The sequence below is a fragment of the Macrotis lagotis genome, chromosome 2, assembly GCF_037893015.1.
Source record: "Macrotis lagotis isolate mMagLag1 chromosome 2, bilby.v1.9.chrom.fasta, whole genome shotgun sequence".
Lineage (NCBI taxonomy): Eukaryota > Metazoa > Chordata > Mammalia > Peramelemorphia > Peramelidae > Macrotis > Macrotis lagotis.
In genome coordinates, this window is record NC_133659.1 from 324,496,936 (window position 1) to 324,511,116 (window position 14,181).

Consider the following 14,181-nt stretch of genomic DNA (forward strand, 5'->3'; position numbering starts at 1 on the left):
CTCTTTTGTTCCTCACAACAACCCTATTTTAGAATCCCTGTTTTACAGTTGAGGAAACTGAGTCAGAGAAGTTGATTTACCCAGAGTCACCCAGCTTGTAGGTGTCCTGGCTGGATTTGAACTCAGGCTTTCCTGACTCCAGACCCCTAGCTCTATCCTCTGCACCCTCTAGTGACCCAGAGAGGAGGAGAAGGAGAAAGAAATGAGAGGTGAACGTGGTAAATAGTGTACTGGCCCACGTTGGGCACCTGAGAAAAACTGGCTGGCTGACTTATTGTAGGTGGCCCAGCCCAGAGGCCTTGAATGACACTTAGCAGCATCTTTTTCATTTGCTAGAGAGCACAGGAACAATGAGACACCAAGAAAAAATTAGATGGTTTACATTTGAAAAGGAAATGAGGAAATATCTGAGTTGTGATCCTATTTCTCATCTTTGACACATAACCTTCTCATTTGTTCCTGCTGCCATTTGCCAAGCAAGATCAGGCCTGGTAGAAAGGGAGGTGGACTCTTAAAATTCTGTAATTCTCCAAGGTCCATTGTCATGGAAAATGAGTAAGAGACTTTGTTGGCAGAAAACCTGGGTTCAAATTCTGCTTCTGCTGTTTAAGATCCCCAAGGTCGTGGGGATGGCCTAGATGACATATGAGCTCTGTATGTGTGAGCTCCTGGTCAGTGAAGGACCATCTCCAACAACAAAGTCTTTCCAAATTAAAAAAAAGTTTCCAACCTCATCTTGGACTTGGACTCAAACCCTCAGAGTTGTCTCTCCCTGTGAAGTTTCTGCTATGTGGTGTGGTGGTTTGAAATCCCTGACATCCTGATAAACAGTCTGTGCTGCTTTTGTATTTCTGGTCCTGTGCACCCCCCACCCCCCTCCCATGTCTCTTCCTAGAGCAGAGGTGAATCCTGGCTTTTTTAATTCTAACTCTGGGTTATTGGAGGCTCTGCCAGTTGAGCACAAGTGTTTTCATCCTGTTTGGCAGCAAAAGCTTCGAGTTTGGGCCCAGCCTGGACTTTGTGTCTTTTATCCAAGGACCAGCTGGGCTCAGATTAAAAAAAAAAGCTCCCCCCCAGAAAGCTGGCTATCATCAGGTGGTGGAATTTTTGCCCACAGCCCATGAAGATGTTAGGCATGGGGAGAATGCCCATGGTGACAATTAAATCCCGGATCTTCTGAAGAAATTTTTCTGTTAAATGGACCAAGTCTTCTTGTCCTTTTACTTTAAAATATAATCAATGAGAAATTCCTTAGAAAAGAAAATGAAAATGGTTAAGGGAAGGGTGGCATCACCTTTGGGGAACAACCAGGAGATTAATTTCTCTAATATTTTTAGAACAGTAATTGTGTGTGACTTAACAGTGAAGGAAGTGCAGACGCCTTCTAGATTTCTCTCCTGTTCAGCATCTCCAGCATGCTGCTTCACTATCATTTACCTGAATGATGTAATTCCCTGTCAATTCACAATAATTCCCAAAGGGAAAACTCAATAGCAGCTCATCAATTTGCCTTTGCCATTCATCCTTCAGTAGCAATGAGGCTGGTTTCCCATTTTGTGTTTCTGACTTGCTAGCAAGTTGAAATATACAGTAGTGAGCCCTATGTGTCCTGAAAAGACTATCCCTTCTATTGGATTTACCAAACCATTTTGTTCTGGGATGTGAATCCTGCCCCAAACAATACACCTTTTGTGAGGGACCTCCTGCAGAATTAAGTAGGAAAAAATCACCTCATCATTGATCCCGCTCTTTTGGATGTCTGAGAAAATGTTACCAAAAGGGTGGGTCAGGGAGGGAGAGACATCCTCTACCTAGTGGTTTCTTTAAAAAAAAAATTAAAGAAGAGACTTGAAGTAAGGAAACAACATTTGTGTCCACAGTTGTCCCCCCCCCCCCAATCCAAGCCTTTGTTTTGTGGCTCTCAGTAGTATGTGGATGCTGGGCTAGTTACCGCACACAGCTAAGCAGGATCACTGTGTACAGAAAGCCAATTCAGTGTCTGTGGAGTTCTTTTGTAGTTTGCTGTGTGAAGGGTTTTTTCTGGTTTTGTTTTGAGTGTCATTTGCAATTCATTGTCTGTGTTTTCTGAGGTTGGTGTATTCAGCTGCATTGACCCTGGGTCCAGCACATTTAGCTCCTTGGATACACTCTTCTGACGTTACTGCTGACGCCGGGAAGACAAAAGCCACTGAATATCTTTAGCAATAAAAAAAAAAGCTTTTGTTTCTATTTGTTGTTACTGAACACCTGACTCTAAAGAAAATCCCTGAGATAAAACTGTATTTTATAAGTTGGCACATGACATGGCTATATTTCACTCTGGACTCTAAAATAGCAAAAGAACTGAACCCAATCTGTATGAAAAATGCAAAAGATAAAGGAGAGCAGGGGGGGAAGAAGGAAACACTCCAGGAGGCAGCCAGAGGGCCAGGCTTGAGAGCCTGAATGAAGGTGGCTATTTCTGTGGTTGACTAGGGTCTAAAACTCACATACTATCCCCTTTTATCAATTTAAAAGAATCATGAAAAGTAGATTATAGAGTAGAACTGTATTGATTTATTTGGCCAGTAATGATCATTTTTTGGAAAAGAAGACCTCATTTGTTGCCATTCCAATAACACGTTGTGCAATGTGGCAGACACATCTATTTGAACCAGCTTCACTGAATGTTTCTTGGGCTAAAAATCACCTTCCATTGCTTAGAACCAAGACAGCTTCTAGAAATTGGACTCTTTAGGTTTCAGAGAATGTCCTCACTGGAGAGATGCAGAATAAATAAAGGCTGAGACATTTATGGTGAGGAAGGTGAAGAAAGAGGCAGTGGCCACAGAGCCTTCCTTTTTCTCTTTCTTTAGCATCTTATTCATATGTTTTCCACCCTCTCCCCTTCCTACAATCTTCTGCTATTAAAACTGAAGACTTTATTAAGACCTTAGCTTTAATAGCAGATTGTTCTAAGACTCTTGGGACCCCTTGTCCTACCAATACTCTGCTGCTCATTCCCCCCCCCCAATAGCATAAGATTGCAGGGAGACCTTTGGGGACACCCTTATATGTTCTGTTCCACTCATTGTAGTTAGCACACAAGTTCTGCAGGCCAGAGAGAAGACACCTGTGTTTTCTTTCAGGTAGGATTCACTGATCAGTAGTGGTGATGGTGAACTTTTCTGTATCTGTTGTTTTCCTTGTTCTGTTTGCTTTAGTCTGAATCTGTTCATATACAGTTTCTGTGCTTCTCTGAACTCTTCATATCCTTTGTTTCTTATTATTACATTGTAATATTTCACTACATTAATTGGTTTTGCTATTTACTTTTGTCTTTAATTTGCTATTTCAAAGATGTGGGGAAAACAAAAGACTGCTTTGCATTTTGGGGTGTCAAAGTGCCTTTCTTTTTTCAATGAAGCAGGCACGCAGAGGTTTGTGACCTTTTTCACCCACTTTCCTGCCCCACCAGTGAGTTACTACTTTTGTGGTGCTAACCTTCTTTAGTTTTCCACTCATTCTTTTACTGTGTCCTCAAATATATCTGAATGGAAGTGTGTGATCTGCAGATGCAGCCTCCAACACAGTGCTGGGCAGGGAGGCTGTGCCCCCCCACCTTGCCCACTTTGTTAGGAAGTGGCCATGCAGCCCCCATGGCTTTAGGGATCATATGCAGCACATCTCCCTCTGCACAGACTGTCTGCTAGGTCCACATCGAGTTTCCTTATGAGTTCTATGACCAGAGCAAATACAGGGGGTATATGCGTGGTGATGGTAGAGACAGAGAGAGTCAAAGATCTCCTGTTTTAGTCTCACTTCATCTCATTTTTCTCAGTGTGAATTCTCTAGGTCACTTCAACCTCTTCCTTTTCTCCCTCCTTCATGGATAGCCCTTTTGCCTCTGAAAGTTCTTTCTAATCCTCCTAATGGACCCCATGTGTGTTGATGGTAAGGAGCTCTCCTCTCAGACCTTACTTTACAAACCCATGCCCTTGTCCTGTCACCTTTTCTTCCCTTCCTCTTTGAGCTGTGATTTCACAGCCCTGCTTGACCCGGAGAGATCTCCCCAATCCAAGGCTGGGTGGGTCTGGATCTCTGCTGCCTTGCTCTTTGCTGCAGCAGCTTGGTGCTCCATACCAGGTCATGCGTCAGCCAGTCCTGGGCAGATTGACTTCATGCTGGCCTGGGAGGCTGGAAGACTCACAGGTCAGCTATTGAGGTGATCTTGGGCAAGTCAACCGGCCCCTTGTGCTTCTGACAGTCATCTAGGGCAGGTATATCCAGTCTACCCTTAGAACCCATTAATACAGCATTAATATATTTTATTATCATTATGCTCATTGGTAAGTGGGGGGGTTAACTTGCAGTCATAAATATTAAATTCTTTATGTGGCCCTTGATGAGTTTTTTGGGGCGATGAGAGCCAGAAGAGCCAAAAGATTGGACACCCATATTAAGACTTGGTTATTAGGGCAGCTAGGTGGCGCAGTGGATAAAGCACCGGCCCTGGAGTCAGGAGTACCTGAATTCAAATTCGGCCTTAGCCAATTAATAATTACCTAGCAGTGTGATTTGGACAAGCCACTTAACCCCATTGTCTTAAAAAACAAAAAGATTTGGTTATTAAGTCTCAGACTGGTTGTGAGCCATATTAAAGACTGACATTTGTATCACTCTGTTAAGAGCCTTGTCATTTAGGCACTGTTTTTTCCACCATTATACTGATGGGAAAACTAAGACTAAATTGTTTTAACTAAATTTCCCTAGAGGTGGGATTTGAACTGTTCTCCTCCTGACTCCTACTCCATTACTCTACCCACTGGATGGACCAAGCTGGGCATTCCCCTGCTAGGAGTCCCCTTACACTGGCATCGTTGGCATACCACACATAAAGAGAACAATCAGAGGAGGAGGGAGGAGAAGGAGGGCTTACCTGTCCATATTCCAAGAGCTCCAGGAATTATATGTCCAGGTATCATTGTTGTCTGTATCAATATGGCCTCATCCATGGGTAGACTCTGCATTCCATTATGGAATTCTTAAATGATAGATATTTTGGAAAAACTTGCCCATGAAATGGATAGCTTGCTCTTTGATTTTTGATGTTTACAAAATTACAGAGAAGCATTTTGTAGACAAATAGATATTGATTAAGAGGGTCTGGGAGAATGTGATATTTAAAGAATTTATCGGGCAGCTCGGTGGTGCAGTGGATAGAGCACTGGAGTCAGGAGGACCTGAGTTCAAATTCAGATTAATAATTACCTAGCTGGGTGACTTTGGGCAAGTCACTTAATCCCATTGCCTTGCAAAAACCAAAAAAAAAAAAGAAAATACTGAAGTCCATCCCCTTGTTACCCAGTCCAATTGAAGTAGAATTGTTGGGATGCAGAAATTACATTGATAAATTACTTTTAAACTTTCAGTAAATGCTTAATCCTATTTTGTAAAAAACAAAAAACTCCCCAAAATAAAGGACTTGAATGGAAAAACTGTCATGATATCATAAGCACCACACATTTGCCTTGACTCTTTGGTATTTGGTTTGGTCAATGGTCCCTCATAATGACTGAAAACTGTGCTGGCCTCTGGCAAGGGAGCCGGATTTATGGCAGGAGCCAGTGGCTGCGGCCTCGGCTGAGCCGCTCAGCCATTGATGTTGCCCTGCGCTTGGTAATGCCCTTCTGGGGCTTCAGAAGATGCTTTTGGCAGCCTGGTGGGACATTGCCTGAGTCCTCAGCTCAAGCTGGGGAAGGGCTCGCAATCAGAGGGGAAATCTGCCCATAAATTTTCTGTGATCTCACGTAAAAGGACACACTTATTGTGAGTGAACTTTTACCGCAGGCCTCCCAGCAGTCATTCTGTTCCTACACAATGAAGGTTTCAGCGCCACACTGGATCACACCCTTTGTGATGCCATATCAACATACATTAATTGGTGATTTATAGAGCAAACTCTGTAAGCCTCAGGTGGCTCTTGGTTTTCAGACCAGCCCTGGAGATTTAGCCAGAGGTGATGGAATAAATCCATGCAGTTGGGCAAAGGACCATTGAATTCCTGACGGCTTTCAGAGATCTGATAGTGTCTTTACAAAGATAATCCTTTATTCTCCTCCATATGATTGTTTTCTTCCAGAATCAGAACTAACATTAACAACCAAGCTAATTCCTGTGTATTAAGAGCTTAGAGATTCTGCATGTTGAGGCAGGAGGCTACGACTAGGAACTTTAGCATCTCTCACCAGTCTACAAATATTAGTTGGTGGAACTGAAATGTAATCTGTGCCAGGTCACTTTGGGAATGGAAGAACATTAATGAGGTTCCAGTTCACACAGCCACTAGTAATGACTAGTAATAATTCTTTTCTGATTTTTAAAATAATAACTATCTGATTTTTAAATTTTTATTAAATTTTATATTAAGCCTTTTCTTCTTGGCCTTTTGAAACAAAAAATTTCATGGGGGGAGGTCAGATGAGTGATGTAGGAGGACTAGAACATACCTCAGATCCTAATCTAGAACCATATGGAATCTGAGATTTTAGATTCCTCTGGATTACCTGAAATATTTATTGTGAGACTAGGCTAGAATTCAGACTCCTTTCTTTAAACTCTTTAGGCTCTTTAGAGTGCTTTGACTTAGGTAGCTAATCCTTCAGAGTAGAGAAGAAAAGAGGTGACTACAGAGGTGGGCTTCATTAGCCACCAGCCCTCAGTCACCCTCTGCCCAGGACCACCACAGGTACCTGCAGGAAGGCTGAGAGTGGAGATGGAAAAGGACATTAAGCTTTTCATGCTTAGGAGAGACTCCAAATTTGAAGTCCCATGACTTGGAAAGGTTTTGGAGAGGACACAGTGACCTGGAATCCATCCTGGTTTGCTTCTTCTCATCCAGTACCAGATGCTGAAATTGAAGATGTTTGAACTCTCCTTCCTTCTTTTCTTTCTGTGTGTCTTTTCCCATCATGGTCCTTCTGCTCTCTCCTGATTACATCATTTCCATGGGGTTGTTGGTTTTTTGCCTTTTGATTTTTTTTTAACCATATCTCAAATTCCTCAAGAATTAAATTAAAGATTAATTTGGCTTTCTTGAATTTTAAATATTATTGGACAAAAATGTGCAAAAATGTATTATTAGCTGTATAAACTTGATTTTAACATTTATATTTGTGAAAGTTTTCTGACCTTTGGAATGACCCTCACTCCTCAGACTTAAAGTGCTCTTTTCCTTTTCTGAATTATCATTCTATCACTTTTTAACCTGTTTTGAAGGCAAGAATGAACTCTTATTCTTCCCTTGCTTACAGTAGGCACTGAATAAAAGTCTGTGGAATGAATAAATGAAATGCGTTTTTTATCATCTCTCCTTAAATGGATTTTTTTTTTCTCCTCCATTGCCTACAAAGGTACGATAGGATATAATCAGAGGAACAGAATTGATACTCTCATGTACCTACTGGCCTATCCACAAAAGCCAATGGTTAAAACAAAAACCATTGAGCTGATAGAATTTGAGAAGCTACCAGCTGGACAGAATGCCACGGTGGCCGTGATGAGCTACAGTGGCTATGATATCGAAGATGCGCTAGTCCTCAACAAGGCCTCCTTGGACAGAGGTAAGATGTGGGTGTGGCAGGGGAGATAGTTGGCCTGTGTCTGTGTGCACACACATAGCCTGGCCACATCTAGATGTGGTTTATCAGAGATCGCAGGGAGGACTGGGAAAAACTGGTCCAGCTTCCAGCCACAGCAACCTGCCTTGGCATGGTTACCTCTGAACCTGCCCACTTGCCCTTCCACTTCAGAGTGCCCTTGGGTAAACAAGAGAACCCAGAAAAATGGTTAGTTAATGTAGGATGTCTTTGGTGCAGCAGTTGTTTGAAATTCACACAAAAGTTGTAGTGCTTTAAGGTTGACTTTGTTACCTAAGCACAAATTCTGTTTAGGAGTAAGGTTTTCTTTTTACATTAGATTTCTAGGACAGCGGGTAGAGCCTTTATTCCTTTATACCAGTGGCAACTTTTGATGTTAACACATTGGAAAAGAAGTCTCAGGTCAGTCTCTCTCTTGGAGATGAAATAAACGATTTTTCCATTCCTGTTCTTAAAATCAGTCTTGTTTATTGTGACTATAAACCTGCTGACGGAGGCAATGGTGATATGTGGGCTTTAAAGGTCATGTATTTGAATGAGGAACTTGTGCGTGTTGTTCCGGTACATCTTTCCTGTGATACACGGGAACCTTTTTTTCAACAAGATGATTATCAGCAGGAGCAGTAAGAGAATTCTCTTCTTTAAATGTGTGGAGAGTCACATTTTTTATATATAAGTAGACTAACAAGCGACAGGGAGCCATCTGAAATGAAAGCTGATTTCTTTCTTTCCAGTCTCTTCCCCCCGCCCCCCTTCCTTGGCATTGCCCACTAGGCTTTCCCCACCCTCCTGCTAGTTGCTAGGCAGCAATAACAGTCCTCCTAGACATGTGTCTTTGGCATTAATGTCGGCTGCACTTAATTTATGCCTCTTTTTCTCCCCAAACGACAACAGCCATGCCTTAAAACTAGATGTTTTCTTTTCTGATTAACTGGTAACGTTTATGTAGAAACCTGAAGACTTTGTGAATTCTGTCAGAAACTCTGCAGTGCTGTTTAATGATCCGAGTTTGTTGCCCTGACTTTACAGCAACCACCTGTGAATAAACTGACGGTTTTTACTCAGAAGAGAATCCTACCTTAACACAGAATATGTTTCCTTGCTATCCATTTCCCTTCATTACAACTGAAGCTATTAGAAGCCCCCTCACCCTTTTCCAAGGAGCCGGAGCTCCTCTCTGAGCCCAGTACTGCTGGGGCAATATTGTCCTGGGGTAGATAGTGGAGGGTAGTGACAGGAATAAAGACTAAAGTGACAGGAGGACCTGAAATGTCCTATAGCCCAGTCTTGGTCAGTTTGATGAATCGACTGGTTTAGGGGCTATTTAGACCCTTGCTTTTGGGCGGCTAGGTGGCGTAGTGGATAAAGCACCGGCCCTGGAGTCAGGAGGACCTGGGTTCAAATCTGACCTCGGACACTTAACTGTTACCTAGCTGTGTGGCCTTGGGCAAGCCACTTAACCCCGATTGCCTTGCAAAAAACCTAAAAATAAATAAACAAATAATAAATAATAAAAAAAAAATAGACCCTTGCTTTCACTTTTAGTCTTTCGTAAACCAAATTCTCAGGTTTTCCAGAGCAGTTGAACTTCAGTGAATATACTGAACAGCAGCGTTTATTTCACAATGTCTCATTGTATACTCATTTTTTTTTTGCAAGGCAAATGGGGTTAAGTGGCTTGCCCAAGGCCACACAGCTAGGTAACTGTTAAGTGTCCAAAACCGGATTTGAACCCAGGTCCTCCTGACTCCAGGGCCGGTGTTTTATCCACTGCGCCACCTAGGCGCCCCATCGTATACTCATTTCTAATGAAGAACTGTTTTCCTATTTAAATTTGTTTCTGACATATTAGCTATTTCTCCAGTAGACAGACTATAGGGGTCAAAAGATGGGGTGTACTTCATAAATATTTATTAAAATAAGTTGAGTTGCCCAATATATTAAATTAAAATTAAATTTGACAAATGAAACAGCAGCATCCCAGACTTTCAGCTCTGGAGTCTTGCAGGTATCTGAAAGAGCTGATCATCTTTCCCTCCCCATCTATTGCAAGTACACTTTGTTATTTATCCCACTTAGTCTTTGGATAGTCAGTCATTTATAAACTAAAACTTAGGAGCTCTTAAAGCAGAAGAATCCACTTTCAACAACATGATACTTAGTGTTCTCAGGTCTGCCCCAGCCTGAAGCCCATTGTACATTGGTATGTGGTCTCATGGTCACCTTTGGCCCTTGGCAGCAGCCTGCTGTGGATTAGACTCGCCCTATTTGCTTGCTCTGGTCTGGCCTGGAGCTGTTGAACTGATACTGTTGAACTTCATTTGGTAGAACGTCCTAGACCTGGCACCCTCAGGTTGCCCCATAACTCAGGGCAACTGCCTCAGGGGCAGTTTCATGAAAGATGTCATTGATTGTGGATGCCTAGAAGAGGAGGTATCACAAATGGGCAGCCAAAGGGTCACTGCCCTGGTACCCTGATAATATTATGCATGAAAAGCAAGGCTCTTGCTCAAGGGGAGAAAAGGGGCAATTGATGGATATAGTATGAAGTGAGAGGACATGGAGGGGGTACCCACAGAAGGGGTTGTCAGACTGGTGATATACTGAAATAGCTTCCTCATGATGAGACACCCTCAGCATGGCGAGGATGGCAGCAGGAGTGAGTAGGTGACTGGATGAATGAGTGAGGATTTACTAAGAACTTACTAGGGGGAAGATGCCTTGCTGAGTGCCAACCAGACAAGCAGGAAAAGAAAGCAGTGCCTTCCCTCAAAGAGCTCACATTCCAGGGAAACAACTTTATCTCCCCACAGAGGAATACTGGAGAAGCTGTTGGGGAGTATAGGAGCAGGAGGGTAGCACTTCCTGCCTGCCCTGTCATGAATACCCAGGGCCGGGCTGGGCCCTGTCGTATTGGGGGCAGCGGAGGACTGGGTCCCCAGCGTTGACAAAAGAGCAGGCTGGAAATTCTGTGATAGAATGTGATAAAACTTGAGGGCCACTCTTGATCCTCTCTTGTGCATCATTTCCCACAAACCAGGGGGCTTCTCCACACAATTGCATTTTGAGCCAGGGTAACCTCGAAGGGGAATGGGATGGTGCTTCTCCTATCTGGCTGTGTTTCATTTCAGGCTTTGGGCGCTGTCTCGTGTATAAAAATGCCAAATGCACTTTGAAACGCTACACCAATCAAACTTTTGATAAAGTGATGGGGCCAATGCTAGATGCGGCAACGAGGAAGCCAATCTGGCGGCATGAGATTCTAGATGCAGATGGGATTTGTTCTCCAGGTAAGAAGCTCTTTGGAAATGCTGGGCCCCACGCTTTCCCAGTGAAAGAGGATAGAGTCATGTCCTGTCTGCTTGCTCAATTTTAATTAAGGATTCCCTCTGTGGGTGGAGGGGCGGGCAGGGAGCTTCAGTGTTTAGAAATGAACTTCTCTGGGAAGAGGTGTGTTTGAGTAGATGCTGAGTCTATTTTCAGGCCTCTTTAACAGGTGAGGTATTAGGATTTATAATGTGACACGTGTTAACCACATCAGATTCCAATAGTGTGTGATGGTTTCATGATTTGAAAGGTGGACCTGCAGGTTCCCTTCCTGCTCTCCAGCCTGTGACTGTGGCAAATCCATCAGGAGGTAATGACCAGCCTTATTAGGAGAGCAAAAAGCAAGCAGCCCAGACCTAGGACTGGAACACTGCAAACACAGCTCCTGGGTTCTTGGCAGTCTCTGGTCCTGGGGAGAGATCTTGTCTTCATGGAGAGTCCATTTCAACTGAAAACACACATGTGATTAATAAATGCTCTCTCCACAAAGAAAGAGGGCAAGTGTTTTCTTGGTTTGAAAATAAAATTGGAATTTGCTGGTAGAAGAAAAAAAATTTTTTTTTACTTATATACTCCAAGTTGACTTTTACTTAATGGTTTCCTGTTATTTGAAGAAATAATCATCAGTGTCATTATTCTTCATCAGATTTTAAATGTTCACTGAAAGCTGCCTTGTCTTTTTTTACTGAAATGTTGCAGTTTATTCAGTCGTTTTCACTCATGTCCGACTCTTCAATGGCTCCATTTGGGGTTTTCTTGGCAGAGATCCTGATTGGTGTGCCATTTCCTTCTCCAGATCATTTTACAAATGAGGAAATCAAGACAAATGGGGTGAAATGACTTGCCCAGGGTCACCCAGCTAGGATATGCTGAATTGGAGCTCAGGAAGATGAGTCCACTAACAATGCTGTTACATGTAGCCTTAAATCCTCTAATTGAAAACTAATACTTGGGTGTGAGAGCCTGTGTTCTTTTCTTAATTCATTGTTTTAAAAGCAGTCAGGTAATTAGCATGACCCACTGTATTAAAATCCCCTTGTTAGGGGTCTCCCTTCTTACTTTAGCAGCTCTGACCAAAACTTCTTTTTTTTTTTTAAAGATGGGGTGGGAAAGTAATGTTCTTCTGGTTTTCTTAGGTGAGAAAGTGGAAAACAAACAAGTTCTTGTGAACAAGTCGATGCCCACAGTCACTCAGATTCCTTTGGAGGGGAACAGCACACCTCAGCAGCCGCAGTATAAAGATGTGCCCATAACGTAGGTATCTGTGCGCCAGCCTCTGTCTTGGCACAGGCTGTGGAGATCAGGCTGAGGTCTGGGAAGAAGGAACAGCCATTGTTGGGCTCTAGTGCCAGCCCTACTGGGACAGCATGCAGACTCTAGAAATGGTGGATTGATGAACTCTCTGCAGGCACACGCATGTACACACACACACACACACACACACACACACACACACTTCACATAGGTGCACACAAAGTCCATAAGAGAGGCAAATTCATGAGGCAAGGGAGAAGAAAGGTCCAATGGAGCTTTTTGAGAGAGAGAGAGACAGAGAGACAGAGAGTATGTTTGTGTGTGTGTTTGGGGTGGGGAGCAGTTGGTTGGTAGTTAAAGCTGTCAAAGTAAAATTTGCCAGTAAACCTTTTTAGTATTGAAGTCTGCTTCGACACATATGCTCAGTGTCTACTAGCAATAGTAGACACTTAATAGTTCCTTGTTGATTGATGGGCAATTAATTACTGCCCTTGGGACATAGTGTCCATCAATGCTTATCTAAAGAAATGCTCATGGGATAATGCTCAACCTCTCCATTTTCTTTTTTTTGTAGTTTAGAGTTTGTTTGAGTCAGGGAAATAAATCTCTGTATCTCAGTTGAAATAAAGATAGGACTTCAGACTGACACAAAATACAACAGAATGAACATTCCATCACCTGTTGGGATGCTCGGTTTTTAAAAGTCAGAAGTCCATGTTTTCTTTGACTCCAGAGTAAGCTGCTGCTAACTGCTGCTCCTAGAATGATAGGAAACTTATTGGGAGCCTCCCATGAAGGGATCAAGTAAATTCCCAAGAGAGTCATTGAGCGAGAAATGAAGTCTGGCTCACAACTTCTTTGGGAGAGGCCGTGTAGGCAAAGAAAAGGGGTGATGGTGGGTCTGTTGGGATTGTAAGAGAGGGTGGGGCTTGAACTTGATGAGGGGGAAAGGAAGCAGCCAGTTGGAGGCTCTGGAAGAGCGGTTTGAGAAAATATTTTATTTCACTCTTTTCCTCAGCTACAAAGGTGCTACTGATTCCTACATTGAAAAAGTAATGATATCCTCAAATGCAGAGGATGCTTTTCTCATCAAAATGCTGTTGAGACAGACGAGACGTCCAGAGATTGGAGACAAATTCAGTAGTCGCCATGGGCAAAAAGGTAGATGGCATTTTTAAAAAAATTTCCAAACAAACTTGCTGAAAGTAGATTTATGCTTACCTTGTAAGAACTTTTATAGCTTTCCTCTTTCAAATAATATTTTTAGTCATTTATTTTTTGGTGTTCTTATATTCACCTTTTTCTAAGACATCAAATGGTATGATTGCTACATACTCTGGGATTCTTTTAAACCTGTGATTGACAGCTGCTGGGCAGTAAGTTATGGAAGAAGCATAATCCAGGATTTTTGTTTCATTACCTGTTAAAGGGAATGCTTTTGCTTGTTCTTGGAACCCAGAACAGTGCCCCTCCCTCAGGACTTCTTTGAACAAATGGCTAGTTTTCTCAAACCATATTTCAGTTTTCTGACCTAAGTTTCTTCTTTCCTCCCACATTCACAGTTCAGCTTGTATTATCATAGAGCATTATCAGAATCCTTCTCCCTCTCTGACTTACAGATATTCCTATTTACCCGTCAGCATCCCCTCAATCCCCTGTGTCCTTGCCTTTTACCTTTTCTAGGGCTGCATTCTGGGCTAAAGGTTTATAACATAAACCTCCCTGATTGCCTGAAACTATTTTAGGAAACGGCAATTTGCTTCCAGAGGAGTAGTTCTAAGTGTTACTTTATGGACAGAAGAACAACAAAAACAGCAGAACCCACAAACTCCTCAAAAACGGGCTTTAACAACTTTCCTTAAGTGGGTACATTTAATGAAATAGCATCAAACCAGCTTCTCACAACTGAATGAGATGGACATGTGCCCCATCAGATCATACCCTTACTTAGGTAGATGGGGTC

At 42.6% G+C, this 14,181-nt stretch overlaps 1 protein-coding gene across 1 annotated transcript in view; it reads left to right on the plus strand.

Moving 5' to 3' along the window:
• POLR3B (RNA polymerase III subunit B) overlaps positions 1–14,181 on the plus strand; it is a 136,426-nt gene that overhangs the window by 83,984 nt on the left and 38,261 nt on the right. Inside the window, exons 20-23 of the mRNA XM_074226765.1 lie at positions 7,392–7,601; positions 10,769–10,927; positions 12,101–12,218; positions 13,237–13,379. Coding sequence (XP_074082866.1) covers positions 7,392–7,601; positions 10,769–10,927; positions 12,101–12,218; positions 13,237–13,379 — 630 coding nt within the window. The remainder of the gene's footprint in view (positions 1–7,391; positions 7,602–10,768; positions 10,928–12,100; positions 12,219–13,236; positions 13,380–14,181) is intronic.